Raw genomic sequence first — 15,261 nt, 5'->3', positions numbered from 1 at the left:
GAAGATGGGAGACGAAATGAGATGGAAAAAGTCCTTTCAATGCCTCCGGAACGGGATCACAAGATAGCTTCTTTGAAGGGAAGGAATGCACACCGTGGCTGAATTGTTTGTCCATTTGGGGATTTGGACTGATTGCTCCAACCAGAAGGAATGCTTTGAAACTCATGGGGCAAAGAGATGGAAGGAAGCTAGTTCGGTGGTGTCCATATCAACCCAGTTCTTTGGCAGAGGACGTTGAAGCAGGCACCTTACTCCATAGTCTGAGCGTGAGTCGATTGTTTGTCTCGGACTGTCTGTGTGCGTGTGTTTTTGATCCGATAACACATGTACACACACAGACGGCACGGCTTAACCCAATTCGTCTCGCGGATCAAAATTCATTATTGCATCCGAAGCAGCTAATCTTTTTGACACTAGACCTGCTGACATGGATGCTCACGATGCCTTGTTTGCAAGGCATGAGTACTAATTGACGTTGACATGCGATTGTCCGGATTCCCAGGAATTTGACCTCCAAGAGGATCGTGCTTGTAGATGAAGTCAGGCACAATCTTGATTGTGCAGACAAAATCGCTTTTATCTGTGTCGAGCAATCAAGCATTCTGGTGCCTTATCGAAGCGATTGGTTTCAATTTCCCCTCAACAATCAATTTCTCCTTCTGCTTAACTGCGATATCTTCGAAATTACTTGGCAATCCGCCTCTCACCCTCCTTTATTGTACACTTTCTTTCTGTGAGAATCGATCAACTCCCTTTCCACCCCACTTACACCAGAATTTACCGCATCGGTCAATCATGTCGCGAAGGAGTACTCTACCATGTTGCCTGCCATCCTGCTAAAAGGAGACGAGCTTTGCGCAGTCATGTACTTCCTCTGATGACTCTTGGACCTCGGTTCCTAAAGTCCAATCACCAATAACGCCAACCGTATGTATAACACACAACCGAGAACATGTTATCTGACCGCGGTGTGATCGTTAATGGCCAAAGATTGAGGAACGATCTATTTCACTGACTTCCCTTTCGTCAATTCCAGACTCGGGATTGGATTTATACTTCACTGACTAGACTGCTCGACTGCGATCTGCAAGATAAGGGAGATGTATATAAGTAGACTGATGTGATGTCAAGATTATACCGAAATTGATCAACGATCAATCATATCCCACCCTTCTCCCGCATTCTACATCCTTTATCCATCACACTCATTTGTTGCTCCACCCAAGAACACCACAAATCTATTTTAGGTGACAGAAGTACTTACTCTCTCTCTCTGTTCCCTGCCCATCTATCCTCCTCGCACCGAAAGACTTGGTGTCCTACCTCTCGTATTGCTGGCCAATACCCAAAGTCAAAACACTATGTCCAACCTTGGCAACACTACTTCCGCCCGTTCTAGCCTTGCAGGTAGAACAGCATGGGGAGGAGTAGATGCCGAACACCCGTTCGAAATCCTCTCCAATCCTCACGAGGAACCCCCCATCTTCATCTTAATCCTCACTCTGATCTTATTCGGCTTCTTCATCGTCTTCAACATTCCCAAAATGGTGATCAGGTTGATATCCAACAACAACGGCGGGGAATTATTCAACGGTATCAAGCTCTCGTCAAAATCACCCAGTCCTTCGCCTAGCGTAATTACAGGCGGTATCGCTCTGGCTCAGACTCCCATCACGCCGAAATCAAGGTCAAGAGCGTCCACCTTCGTTGAGGGTACCGGTGTCGTATCACCTGTGTACCCTTCACCGATATATCAAACTCCGACCACTGCCACGCCATTGAGATCCTTCAATACCTATCCTTCACCTTCGTCTGAAAGACTGATCAGAAAGGTGAATCCGCCAAGACAGTTCCCGTCTTTGACATCCATCTTACCTGGAGGCAGCTGGCTCGATGCCACGGTGCCCGTCGTTGGATATACGATCGGCCAGGTCTTCTTATGTTCTTTGTGGGCGGGTTTGATTGCTTTAGGCCTCTTCTACAACAATGAGTCAGTATACAATTAATATCTGCATGTCCTGACGCTGATGATTCCCGCAGTATCGTCAAAGCACCTGTAAGATCAGGTTTTGTGGCCACAAATCAGGTGAGTGAACACTTACTCGGAAATCCTCACGAACAGGACTAAGCTGGTCACGGAACTAGCTTCCCATTGTATTCCTCCTTGCTGGCAAGGTCAATTGGATAGGATATCTAGTTGGAAAAGGCTATGAGAAACTCAATCATCTGCATCGGTCAGTGGTACGACAGGGCATTTTAACCGAAAGCTCCGAGCTAACGCTTCTTCATACGCTCGTCTAGATTCGTTGGAAGGTGTATCTTGTGAGTTACTAACATAATGCAAATGGATGAAGTGCAGTCGCTTATCTGGATGTCTATAGCATCGCATCAACTTTTCATGCTGGCGCATATCGTAAGTGCCATGTTTTCTTGGTGTGGAACCTGCTCGCTTACGATCTGTCGACTCAGTGGCGAAATGGCTACACAAGGGTGGAATTGCCTACATCTCCGAAGCATCCCAGAAACCCTTCATCATGGCTGGTATAGTGGCTTGGACAGCTTTCGCATTCATTGGACTCACCTCAATCCCCATTATCCGAAGAAGGATGTACGGTCTCTTTTGGATTTCCCACTGGATTGGCTTCGTCACCGCCGTCATTGCTCTGAGCTTCCACAAGCCGTACACCGGTCTTTTTGCGTAAGTCCCATATTCCGCCTTTGTATTCGGATACTGATAGGGCCGAGTTGTCAGTACGATCTGCCTTTTACTCTACGTCAAAGATTTGATCCTTCGCCTCCTACTGAAGACTCGCATTGTCCCAGCTAAGATAATCGCCTTGCCGGCTCCTTCGACTGACCCTTCCTCCGGTTCAACCCAAATCATCCTACCACTCAGATCAGGCTGGAGGGCAGGTCAGCATGTTTTCATCAGGATTCCGTCGATGCAAGAGATGGGCGGTATGGCATGGCTGGAGAATCATCCTTTCACCATCAGCTCAGCTGAAGGCGGGGAACTGGTTTTGATCATCAAGAAGGCCGGAGGATGGACGAGAGATTTATATGATTTCGCTTCGAAGGGAGGAATACCCCAGCTCACACTTCAAGGTGAGATCAAAAGGAACGAGAATATGGATAAGATTGATTTCTCGCAAGAAGACGATAAGCGGGACTTGACACAATTGGAAAGTGTCGAAGAGGTAGTAGGGAGGAATTGTAAAGTTCTCGTCGAAGGACCTTACGTGAGTCGCCATTTACGACTCCATGCGGACGCTCGCCTTTACAGCACGCAGCATGCTAACGGTGAGATCAGGGCGGTCCATGCTCAACCATCTTCGCAAGCTATTCCAGCATCATGCTTATCGCAGGTGGTAGCGGCATATCATATGCTTTAGGGATGTTCGAAGATGTAATTAAAAAGGCTGAAGAAGGGCATCTCCGAGCGATGACTGTTCACCTGATCTGGACTGTTAAATCCTATGGTGAGTAATCTGGATCACTGTCAAAAGACGAGGCGACGATTGCCAACCAATGATCAATGGGTAGAACACGCGCTTCCCTTGATTGGGCATTTGGAGGATCTCTACATGCGAGCATCGGATACATCATTCAAACCACGAATTACAGTGTACATTTCAAGGTCACTACGGAAAGAATCGATACAGCAAGGTAGTATACAATACATCACTGAACGACCTGACTTGCCAACCGTGGTAAGAGAAGGAGTGTACAGAGCAAGGAGCGATACTTTGAGTAATGCTGGAAGTGGGAAATACGGATTGATCGTTGGTGTTTGCGGAGTAAGTCACCATTCAACCGCTGCGGCGACAGATCGAATCATTCAACTGATGGTCATATGTATTTATGGTCAATACAGCCTCGAAGCTTGATAAATGGGACCAACATGGCGGTCAGAAGCATACCTTGCAAGGAGAAAAAGGATATTGGTGGCGTGACGGTGAGTCCGCTGGCGACATTTCGTCAAAATTCAGCTGATCGGTGGAATAACAGGTTCACAGCGAAACTTTTGGCTGGTAGCAGCATGCCTGGGTGTCACTTGATCAAGGGAAGAAGGGGATGGTGGTCATACTAAGGAGAAATATATACCACACACGTCAGTGCGAAGCCTGGTGCTTCGATGAGACGTCACATGAATACCAAATATTGGAATGTTTCTCGAGACTCTGAAGCTGTTTGTTCCCCTCATAACTTGGCGTACTTCACTAGAGTGCATTGAGCCAGAATTCGAGATATCTGAGGTCCTTCTGAGAAAGGTATACCGTTCGCCAAAGGTATGCCCCTATCATTTCATACGTGTCAAGACATACTGGCAAGCAGAACAAAGGAGTCCAAAATCGCAGCGAGGCTTCTAACGGAGCGTTGTGGAGAGGTATGCGATCTTTCTTTGTAAACATCTTTACCCTCCTCCATCCCATTTCACCGTAATCGTAAAGTTTACCAATCTAGCTTGACATCCGAAACCATCAAGAGTGACACCAATTCAAGAGCGAGTGATTTAATCTGATCAAATTGTGCCCCAAGCTGAGCATCCTAATGTAGTGCCTATGAATATCTCGCCTCACCAGATCCACCACCCCTATGTGAACCCTCAAGAGTGAGCGGCGTGCCATGCATGTGCATTGCCAGGGGATAAGCTCATCAATGGTGTTTAGAATACCGTTCCCGACTATGACTCTACCCGGAGGAGGTAGATTAGGATTTTTCCCAGCTGTGAAGACCCGATTCGTCGGTCCCAATCTAGGTTACGGCGCTGGTGTGAGAGAGCCCTCTCGGCGACTGTCGATCCAACAATTTCCATGACTATAATTGCTGATAATGATGACCTGAGAATCGCAGCTCATGGGCATGCCTCATCCGTTGGGCACACCACTTGCTTGGGGCGTCGGAACAGGAATAGATAACACCGCTGCTTCCTGGCGAAGGTATTATGGTTTAGGGGGGATGTTGACTGGGTATCCTCTGCATGGTAGAATTCCAGGTAAATCAGGTGTCGGCGGATATTGGGGAGTGAGTGATTCGTGTCTCGCATATTGCTGTAATTCATCTCATGCATGCTCATCTACATTTACAGGGCTGGAGTATGCGCGATTGAGCGGTGTGAAAATCCGGAATGCATCATTTGAAGGGTGACTGCAGCCGCAGTAAGGGCGTAAGGGCGGTTCTCCGAAGCCTGGGTATGATACTCCGAAACCCACTAGCTCTGATCTGAACCTGAACTAGAAAAACGATCGCTCCTCATATTGCGGCATATGCCCATCAGCTCATGACCAAAAGTTCATAACCCTTCAACTGGTGCAATTTTTTCAGGCTAAGTGAGACATGAAAGCCGTGTGCGCTTCTCTGCCAGAAACCACGACCGTCAACCTCGGCACAGGAGTTTTTGTCTGCCTGTCTGTGCGCCGTGTGCTTGGTGATCGACGCCATGAACAGGAACGGTACGGGGTGTTACCGATCATCAATCGCCGCGATATGCCTCTGTGGGTATATTTACGCAAGCGAATTCAAGGGACAGGTTGTCACATTAGGAGAAGAAGCGTGAGACGGGAAGACAAGTTCGGTAATAGTCCGTAATTGTCTAAGGTACAAACCCCTTTTCTCCTCGGCGTCGCAGGCGATTTCCCAAGTTATCATATGGGCTAAGCGTCTGGATCTTTGGCATGACGTTAGCACCAAAAAATGGATGGGCATGGTGATTACGAGTGCAATTGTTGGAGCAGTCGCATTGGATAGCGAAGAGATGTGAAAGTGGTATTGTCGCTGGTATTATCTGACTTGACTGGACTATATCGTGTGCATAGACAGAGTAAGAGACAAGCTCGCCAGCAAGATGCCTCCTATCATTCCCGCCCGACCGCAGAACCCGCACCGCACTTCGTCCAGTACCTCACAGTCTTCTTCCTTCCGCTCGCTCTTCACTCAGCCCAGCAGTAAACCCAAAGAGCCATCTATCCCACGAGTCGAAGATAACAGGATACTGCCAGTCAAAGATTTCCCGCCTCAAGCTGAGAGACGCAGATCATCTCAACCGGAATTAGACTTGAACTCGAACGAGGTGCCTGTTTCACAAGACGGTCTAACAGCGGCAAATAACGACACAATCAAAAACACTCCCGTGCCCTCACGATCAACTTCCTTAAACCATCAGCGATCTCACTCGTTGAGAAGAAAACCTGTGCCCCCTCTACTCTTCAACCCGGATGCGATCGAGAAAGAGCAGTCCCTCCCCTCAGATCATCCTTTCGCAGTCACCCACCTCCGCACGCGTAGTCAGCCCGACAGCGGCTCCAACAGCATAAAGAGTGTATCGACAGGTCGAGCTACCCCAGTACCTAGCGTATCTGACAGACCAAATGGCACCCCTCCTCCGCCCGGGCGAAAGCCTGGACTATCCCCATCGGCGTCATCTTCACACAGGAGCCCACCTCCGCCCCGCGCTAAAGCGTCGTCCCCATTGCCACCAAAAGACGAGAATGATGTGTTCATAGTGAAGAAGTCTAGAAATATCAGACCAGATACAGCAGGCACATTCGGCGGTAGAAGCTCATTAGATGGGTCCAGACCCCCGACAGCAGTTGAAGGACACAAAGGGCAGCTTAGAAGGCTTGACAAAGAAGACAAGGAAGATGCTTTGCACGCCAGAATGATCTCTCTTTCCCTCGACAGACCATTGCCTCCCACGCCTTCCGGCAGCCAGGACCCGATGCCCCAGGCTTCGTCTCCGGCGTCAGGTAGAACTGGCCCTCGGACAATTCGTGGGTCTACGGACTCCAATGCTACAACATCCAGAAGTTTGGATCTATTCGACATGCTGCGCGCGGGACCCTCGCGTCAATCCCGATCAACATCTGTAGCTACTTCAGTACCAATGAGCAAGACGGGTGGATCATCAGGCTCGAAATTCAAGTCCAACGTGTTTAGATGGGATAGCACGGAAAAGGTGACAAAGTCAACCTCTGGGGAAGGTAAGAAGCGGACTGCGACGGAAGAAGAGGAGTTCAGTGTGGATCGCATACCCTCCAAGAAGAATTTATGGGAAGCTGGAACGTGTTTCCTAAAAGATGAGAATGGTGATCTCAAATGTTTCGGCGATTTCTTCCCGAAATATCCAAACGATCCAGCATCTTTACATGACGATCAGGACGGTAAAGGGAAAGGAAAAGACACCAATTCTCCAAAGACATCCCCAATGATGGAGAAATCAGCTACATACTCTGGAACAGGTAGCATTCACGGAGATATCGTACCCAAGGTATACAAGACGGTCGTTTTCTTCATCAGGCATTTCTGGTGCGGACAGTGTCAAGATTATACTTTCGCTTCTTTATCACTCCTGGACCCCGTCGCGCTGGAGAAAGCTGGGATTAGGGTGGTGATCATCTCGAACGGTAGTTGGAAAATCATCAAGGCGTACAAGAAGCTCTTCAACTGCCCTTTCCCGATTTATGTAGATGGACCGAGGAGACTATACCAATTGATGGGGTGAGTTTTCCGCCTTGATTACCAATGAATTTTGAAATGCTGACATCAGACTCAGGATGACCAAGATGACCAACGATTTCGGACCTATGTTCAAAGGTCGTGCAGCCTACCATCAACGTGCAGTCCCAGGCCAGTTACTCCATGGTTTAGGTGTAAGTCAGACATCCCAGTCATGCCATATCGAGCTCACATTCGTATTCTCAGAACGCATTTTTCCGTATGCCTTTGGCAAATCCCGGTACCCTAACTCAGCTCGGAGGAGAGTTTGTCTTCACCCCTGGCTGGAATTGCGAGTTCGCTCATCGTATGACGACTACTTCGGATCATATGGAAGCTCCAGATGTGCTTCGAGCAGCAGGCTGTGCTTATCCCACGAAATCTGACGCGGTCCAACTCGAATTGGCAGAGTCGCAGAGGGCCGAACTGGAGAAGCTAGAGAAGGAGATGAAGGAGTGGCAAGACAACCGGGTTGCGGAATTGGAGCGGTATGTGATCCATCTCAAGTATGGTATGCTTGAAGCTGATCAGCCGGAAATAGAATCCGACAAAAGAAAGCTGCTCGAAGAGGAGTAGTTTACATGCCTTCGGCAAGACGGGAATCCGAATTAACGCTAGGTTTAGGCGGAGGTGAAATTGGATCCGAAGGCACATTTGAGCAGGAGATCAATCAAGCTTTAGATGCTCGATCGCACACTCCTCTCGAGCTGAAAAGCGCGCTGAGTGGGGAAGAAAGTCCTTCGGAGATCGATGCGAAGTTGTTGGAGGTTCTGCAGGAACGCGAAATCCGGGAAAGAGAGAAGCTGGCGGCCGGCGAGTTGATGTTGGCACGGGGCAAGGGCGATCTGGAAGTCCAGTTGGTGCAGGGCCAAGCTTAGTCAGGTTACCCTTAATGCATTTATCGCTTTACGGATCTGATGCAGAGTCGGGCCGTTTATGATTTTCGCGGCTCTTTTTCTATGCTGTCTCGTCATTTTACGGGCCGTTTCGATCTCATCACATCGGGTCGCATCTCTGTTGATAGCACAGGCAAGCCTCCCTAGTTCTCTCGACTGGGATATCCCTATTGTTGAGAGAACAGCAAAGACTTGCGGATCACACGGGTAGAAGTGCGGATTGTCTGTCGCAAGTGGCGGGTCCTTCACAACGCAGAGTAACGAACAACGCGTTCAACTGACAAATCCGCCGCAAGTCAGTGGAGCAAAACCCTCGCTGAAAATGAATCATGCCGAGACTGCACAATCCGCTGATCAAAAGAATACCCAAATCCCTTACCCACGGCGGCCCGGCATGATATGTGGAGGGGGTCTTTCAAGCTCAGACAGCTTACCACATCAAGCTATCTTGCAGACACCGGTTATTCAGGAAGTCATCCTACCGGATGTCTCGATCGAGCTGCAAAAACAGAGACAAGAGAACTGAAACTTTAATTAGAACGGCTTGGGCGGTTAGGTCGCGGACCGCTCAGGGTGTTTTGGTAGTATGTACCTTGCAACATACGAGATGTACCTAAATTGGGACGCTTGGTATCATGTGGTACATTTCTTTTTTCGTGAAGCATAATTCGTTTGCATAGCTTGTACTCGATCTTTGTCCCTTGGGAAGGGATTTTCAGGCCTCTCGCTCTACCCCACATGCTGTACTGGAATAATTGGTACGCCCGGTTCTCTCGGCACACAAGGGGTATCTCCCAGAAGTCTAGATCAAAGCTGCTCTGCTCTGGAGGTCATGCCTTCAACCTTCTTTGCAATTTCCCCACATAACATAACGATACCTTATACCCCTTGCGGTCCGTCGGCCCGTGGGGGTGGAGGAGGTCTCACTGTTTGGATCTTTGCGAAACGATGGTCAAGTGTTCTCCTGATCTTGGGAAAACATACATATATATAGGGATCGCGGCGTGTGTCCTAAACTGGTTCTCCCGTTACAACACAAACAAAGCGTCTCCATTGCGCCAGACAAATCAACCATCGACTATAGAGGAATAAGTTTAGTTTATCACGATGGCTTTAGGGTAAGTAGCAAATCACTAAACCACGTCCTTCGTGACTAACCCACTTGCCGTGTTGTAGAGTCTCCAAATCCCGTCGACACGACGCTCAAGAAGCCTCGTTCGCCCCTGACACCCACCGACCATGGCACGCCCACTCTAGAGCATACCTTTTGGCCGCTGTTGGTTTCATGGGTATTTTCCTGTTCGGTTACGATACCGGTCTAGGAGGTGGAGTTATCGCCCTGCCCTCTTTCGCCAAAGACTTCCATATCTCCGGTTCCAAGACACACATCGCACAGCTTCAAGGTAACATTGTGGCCATCTTGCAAGGTGGTGCTTTCTTTGGTGCTCTCGGTGGTGCTCCGCTCGAAGACTACTTGGGTCGAAAATGGGTGAGTCGAGTGGCGACATTTGGCAGGGTCCTTGCTAACCCCGCACAGTCTTTGATGGTAGGATGCTGGATCTTCATCCTCGGTGGTATCTTGCAAGTCGTTGCATCTTCCGGTCTCGGTCTCGTCTACGGTGGTCGATTCGTCGCTGGTTTCGGTGTCGGTCTCATGTCGATGGTCTGTCCCACCTACGCTTCCGAAATCGCTCCTAAGGAGGTGAGCTGTTTCGTCTGTTTCGAAAGGTTACCTGCGCTGACTTTGATCCTAGATCCGAGGCCGAATCACTGGTATGTTCCAGGTCGTCGTCGTTATCGGTGTCGCCTTCTCCTACTGGATCAACTACGGTGTGACATTTATGAACCCCAACCGAGGAGCTATCATTTGGCGAATCCCTATCGGTTTCCAATTGGTCCCCGTTGGTTTCATGGTCTTGCTCTTGCCCCTTCTCAAGGAATCTCCTCGATGGTTGGCTACCAAGCACAAGGATGAACTCGCCTTGAAGAACCTCGCCTGGATCCGAAAACTCTCGCCCTCTGACCCTGCCGTGCAATTCGAATTCGCTGAGATCATCGCCGCCATCAGAGAGGAGGAAGCCGCTACTCAGGGTGCCTCATGGAGAGAGATCGGTGCCAAGGGTAACCCCATCCGATTCGTCATCGCCTTCGTCATCTTCACTTTGCAACAATGGTCTGGTCAAAACTCCATCTCTTACTACGCTCCGTCCATCTTCCAATCGATCGGTCTTACCGGTGCCAAGACTGGTCTTTTAGCTTCGGGTGTCTACGGTATCGTCAAGATCGTCGCCACTGCCATCTTCATCATCTTCGGTGTTGACAGATTCGGACGAAAGAAGCCTCTTCTTACCGGTATCGCTCTCATGAGTTTGTTCCTCTGGATCGTTGGTGCCATCTTCAACACCCACCCAGCCAACCCTACCGCTACCACCGTTGCTCCCGCTTCGATCGGTATGGCCGTCTGCATCTACCTCTTCGTTATCCCATACTGCTTCTCCGTCGGTCCTCTTCCATGGGTCATCTGTTCGGAAATCTTCAACAACAGAACTCGACACTACGGTCTGATGACTGCCGCTGCCACTCAATGGGCCTGGAACTTTGGTGTCACTAAAGCTACTCCTCTGATGGTGCTTAAGATGCCTCACGGAGGTATCTTTTTCTTCTTCGCCGCCATCAACATCATCTCGTTCACCCTGGCCTTCTTGTTCTTGCCCGAGACGTCCGGTACTTCCCTCGAAGCTATGGATATCATCTTCGGTGCCGTCACCAAGGAAGAGCGAGAGGCTGAGATCGCCAAGCGAGCCGCCATGATGGAGAAGGCCTTCGATGATGAGGAGAAGGGTGTTGCTTCTCACGTAGAACACCACGACGATCAACACGCCGAGATCAAGGCCTAGTTGGTAACCTAAATATATCAGGAGGAGTTCTTTGTTGCTGTTCTGATTGGGTTGGTGCGGGCTTGATTAGGTCATATAATGCAATATATCTAAGCTGTCTATCCTGACTTCGGAGTGAGACCTTTGCTTGTTTTTAATCATTATTATCTTCAGGATTCCAAGATGTAAATTGAGAACCATGCATTCTGTTTATTATACATATTGTTTCAAGTGCCCATCTTTCGCACATTACATAGACGTTTCATCGTCAATCATGCCAAAGCTGTCGATGCTGGTCTCTCGATCACCTTTCTCCTTGCTTCGCAATTCGAATCCCTTTCCGAGTGCTGATTTCTTCGCGAAGAACATCCGTGCTATCCTGTTTTCGCCATCTTGAAAAGGGGTCCGAGGGCGGATAAGCGGAAGCTAAGAGACGCAAAAGCCCGTCAGTAAGTTCAGAAGGTGCTCGAGGTCAAAGGCCACAGCTACGCCGTACAGTGGGACGAATCGGAGCGCACGGAAGCACCCATGAAAAGGTAGAACACGCTGACACGGGGTGCCGGGTGCATCATTGAAGTACAAGCCGCTTTCGATTGTGGCATTTGATAATGATGAGTGGTGATTGTATCAAGGACTCACTTCTCGCTTCTGCATGTCTCTTCTTACAGCGTTCCTTCCACCTGATCATCGCGAGGCCTTTGATCCATCTTTCCACCTCGCGATACGGATGATACTCTATCCAGTCCGGCTCTTCGTAATTGCTCTTGATCGCTAAAGGGTCTTCGCAGAGATGGGTATCTGCGATCGGCCGATCGCCATTCCAAGGAATAGTCATATTGGGTTGCACTTTGATCCTGTAGGGATTGTCTTCGTGAATCCGATGCGGCTGACTGTAAATAATTTGCCTGACTTTCCTCTCGTATTTCGGTGCTGTGCATGCCCTGTACCCCAGACTGCCCGCTAGATCTTGATTTGAATTGGGATACCTGGGTTTACGGCCCGGAATGACCGATTGCGATAGTTTCACAAGTCGCGTCTGCGCGGTCAGATAGTCCTCTTGAAGCTGATGGCTTATAGCTGATACGAGCTGGAATTCGATTTCGTCCGGATCCAGATCCAGGGGAGTGACAGCCGTGACTGGGGTTAAGGGGGTTATGGGGGATTTTGGAGATTTAGGAGTGATAGGGGTGGAAGAATTTTTGCTCGCTAGGTGAACCAGTCCGCCACTCAGCGAGATACTTTATCTGATTTCAGATCGAACCAAACGTTGGATCACACTTACTACCAGAAGACACTGTCTCTTCCTCCCCACTCGGCGGCGTTGAGTTCGTCCTGCTATACGAAAGATCCTTGACATTGGGATCGCCGGCCTTGGTCTTCTTCGGTAAGTGGCTGAGCTCCGGAATCGTCTTGGGCTGGAAAAGTTTTGGGTACATCTTGCTCTTTCAACTTTCAACGGCGATGTTCAAAGTCAAGCAATGAGAATGTCAATGCAAGTGGAGAAGTGTATGTTCCATGTATGTGCACTCGCAACCCCACATCACTGCTAGCGGCGACATCAGTCTTGCAGTACGCTATGCATTGGCTGTCCAACCTAATTTGCCTCACCTACGACTTTGTTCGTGCGACTCCCTTCTTCGCCGCTGCAGCCGGTCATGACCAAGAGAGAGACATGCTAGTCGTATTCTGTGATACACATTGTAGAACGTCCCGATGCATATGGTACATGGTCGATTCTCGCCTTTATCAAGCTGTCATACCAACATGGTGTTCATCGCGGTTTTGATGACATCTAGTACTTGCCCAACGTTCGTCCTTGTATCTGCCTTGTATCCGCCTCATCACTCGCCTAGAGTCTGCTTCTGCTTCACCGTTTTCGCCCGATCCCTCCCGATACGCCCCGCTTCTCCCTTCTGGCCCTCGCATCCGCCCTGACCCGCCCAGTGTTGCCTCACCATAAAGCTGTCATGAAGAGAGCAGGATCATTCTCATCCTGGATTCCCAAATGCTGGTGGATCCTTCCTTCTACTCTTATTCCTCTTGCGCTTATAAGGCTTCTCCGTCACTCTGCTCCTTCTTTGCACCATAGCAAGATCTGATGATTCGCCTAAAGCTTTGGACAACTTCGCGAACGTCTTCTCCCATTCTGTCTCCTTGATCCACTCTTGCGCCCACCCTGAGCCTCCTCCGCCGCCTTGACCGTATTTCAGCTTCTTCCCCGGCCGATCACCTGACTTATTCAAGAAATTATCGCCCAATAAATCAATTTGTAATTTCGGACATCTGTTCAGGAAGTCCTCTATTTCTTCCTCAGCCTTCGAATTCTTCGTGTTGCCAGGGGAATAAGCGGGTATATAAATCCGAAAAAGACTTCCTGATTTTGGCATGACCTTGACTCTATTCTCTACTGGTGTGACTAAGCGGAAGGTGGAATAGGTTTCTTCTATGATTATGCCGTTCTGACCAATAAGAGATGGATTCTTAGACGAAACAATCTGTATTTTCAGGCCAGTCAAATCGGCTTTTGAGATTTTGGATAGCAGCACATCTGAGTTTACGGTTGATTCGCCGCCCGCAGATGATGTCGAGGGTACGGGGTCAGGAAGTTTGGGTAGGCCGAGCAGTTGGAATAGGTAGCGTGTATGTAGATGATTTAGAGGAATGAGGGACTCGTAGCTGCGATCGATCCATCGTCAGCATTAAGAGGCTTTTGTGGTTGACTTGTCTGGGTTTCTCCCCCGTCTATTCTTCTCCCCTTTTCCCCTCACGGCCCCTCAGGTCTCGCCACGTTCCCCTGCACACTCTCACCTCTCTCGCCTGCTTGCCGACCCTTATCCTTTCCTATCTTCTCCCGTCTCATCCCCTATCCACCGGTATCCTCTCCTCTCCGCCCCTATCCTTCTGTGCCTATGCTCTACCTCCTGCTCCTATCCTCACATACTCTCGTCGCTTCTCCCTGGTTTCGGTCCCTCCTCGCCCCCGTCCTGCCTCTCGTCTCTCGCGCAGTGAGCACTACCCCTTCCCCTGCGCATCGCTGACCCCTTCCTCGCCTCTTCTCGCCCAGATATCGTCTCCCATATTCCTGCCTCTGTCGCTCACTGAAGGGAAGACCGTACTCACTCTATTTTCAGCCCTTTACACATCACTGAGCTCAATCGTTTCTTCACCTTCCTCATACCGGTTAACCCGACCTCTTTTTGCCTAGCTTCGCTAGTCTGATGTCCATTTCGCGCTTTCTCTTTTTCAAATGGATATCCCCTATTCCGTTTTTTGCCTTTCACGAGAGGCGATATAGCGCTACTTGATATTGTTGTTGCGCTCGAGGATGATGGATCGGAAGTCTGGAGCGTTTTGCCTGATAGCCTCGAGGAGTAGGTTGATGGGTCCAGCGATAACAAGGTAGGTAAATTAGGAACTTCGTTGGTTGAAACCAGAGGTACGATCGGTTTCTACACATGACGATCTCCATTAGCATGTATGAGTTGGTCATGGTGATAAAATGGTGTATGCGGACATACCTTGACCTGAGTGGAAATGGGTCTGTAGGCATCGATAGGTTGAAGAGATCCAGATCCGGAAGCCGGAGGTGCTGGCGAGGATAGCCTACTTGAAGAAGCCGAAGCTGTAGCCGATGTAGACGAGACTGCGGGCATGTCGTCCAGTATATCTTCTGTTCCGCTGTATTGACGATACTTCTTGACTCCCCTAGCCTTGGCTGTTGTCAGTCAAAAACGAGCTCGATGTTTTGTCAAATGCTCATAAGATTGTTCGCTTTGTTTTTGAACTTTTTCATGGTGCGGGTCTGTGCGGGGGCCCTCTTAAACGCCAATTCAACAAAAAGCGCGAAAAGCAACAAAGCATCATCCTTCTGCTACTCTTAAAATTCTATGTATGGCAGCATTTTTGTTCGTTCTACTGCAGCTTGATCGAATGTATAGAGCTGTAGTCGCGTAGGACCAGACCGTGGCGACAGAAGACTGGCTCGACAGAGACAC

At 49.3% G+C, this 15,261-nt stretch overlaps 6 protein-coding genes across 6 annotated transcripts; 4 read left to right on the top strand and 2 right to left on the bottom strand.

Moving 5' to 3' along the window:
- Nucleotides 1-1,361: 1,361 nt before the first annotated feature.
- I303_100411 (uncharacterized protein) lies at nt 1,362-4,035 on the top strand (the record flags this gene model as incomplete). The annotated part of the gene is made up of 11 exons (XM_065968107.1): nt 1,362-1,990; nt 2,041-2,086; nt 2,146-2,234; nt 2,302-2,322; nt 2,382-2,413; nt 2,470-2,698; nt 2,753-3,239; nt 3,311-3,479; nt 3,544-3,797; nt 3,875-3,955; nt 4,009-4,035. 11 exons carry the CDS (start codon nt 1,362-1,364, stop codon nt 4,033-4,035), a joined length of 2,064 nt encoding a protein of 687 aa, XP_065824179.1.
- Nucleotides 4,036-4,562: 527 nt separating this feature from the next.
- I303_100410 (uncharacterized protein) lies at nt 4,563-5,110 on the top strand (the record flags this gene model as incomplete). Its single annotated transcript, XM_018403780.2, has 4 exons — nt 4,563-4,612; nt 4,671-4,773; nt 4,855-5,025; nt 5,090-5,110. The coding sequence occupies 4 exons, from the start codon at nt 4,563-4,565 to the stop codon at nt 5,108-5,110; spliced, it is 345 nt and encodes a 114-aa protein (XP_018266434.2).
- A 735-nt stretch (nt 5,111-5,845) lies between these two features.
- I303_100409 (uncharacterized protein) lies at nt 5,846-8,372 on the top strand (the record flags this gene model as incomplete). Its single annotated transcript, XM_018403779.1, has 4 exons — nt 5,846-7,497; nt 7,553-7,649; nt 7,702-7,982; nt 8,036-8,372. 4 exons carry the CDS (start codon nt 5,846-5,848, stop codon nt 8,370-8,372), a joined length of 2,367 nt encoding a protein of 788 aa, XP_018266433.1.
- A 1,125-nt stretch (nt 8,373-9,497) lies between these two features.
- Nucleotides 9,498-11,287, top strand: I303_100408 (uncharacterized protein; the record flags this gene model as incomplete). The annotated part of the gene is made up of 4 exons (XM_018403778.1): nt 9,498-9,508; nt 9,567-9,879; nt 9,928-10,092; nt 10,145-11,287. The coding sequence occupies 4 exons, from the start codon at nt 9,498-9,500 to the stop codon at nt 11,285-11,287; spliced, it is 1,632 nt and encodes a 543-aa protein (XP_018266432.1).
- Nucleotides 11,288-11,570: 283 nt separating this feature from the next.
- On the bottom strand, nt 11,571-12,702 carry I303_100407 (uncharacterized protein; the record flags this gene model as incomplete). The annotated part of the gene is made up of 3 exons (XM_018403777.1): nt 11,571-11,692; nt 11,906-12,472; nt 12,549-12,702. 3 exons carry the CDS (start codon nt 12,700-12,702, stop codon nt 11,571-11,573), a joined length of 843 nt encoding a protein of 280 aa, XP_018266431.1.
- Nucleotides 12,703-13,254: 552 nt separating this feature from the next.
- Nucleotides 13,255-14,919, bottom strand: I303_100406 (uncharacterized protein; the record flags this gene model as incomplete). The annotated part of the gene is made up of 3 exons (XM_018403776.1): nt 13,255-13,942; nt 14,387-14,715; nt 14,785-14,919. The coding sequence occupies 3 exons, from the start codon at nt 14,917-14,919 to the stop codon at nt 13,255-13,257; spliced, it is 1,152 nt and encodes a 383-aa protein (XP_018266430.1).
- Between the last annotated feature and the right edge of the window lie 342 nt (nt 14,920-15,261).

Source organism: Kwoniella dejecticola, chromosome 1 (assembly GCF_000512565.2).
Source record: "Kwoniella dejecticola CBS 10117 chromosome 1, complete sequence".
In the NCBI taxonomy this organism is placed as follows: domain Eukaryota; kingdom Fungi; phylum Basidiomycota; class Tremellomycetes; order Tremellales; family Cryptococcaceae; genus Kwoniella; species Kwoniella dejecticola.
This window is presented reverse-complemented; position numbering and strand designations above follow the sequence as displayed.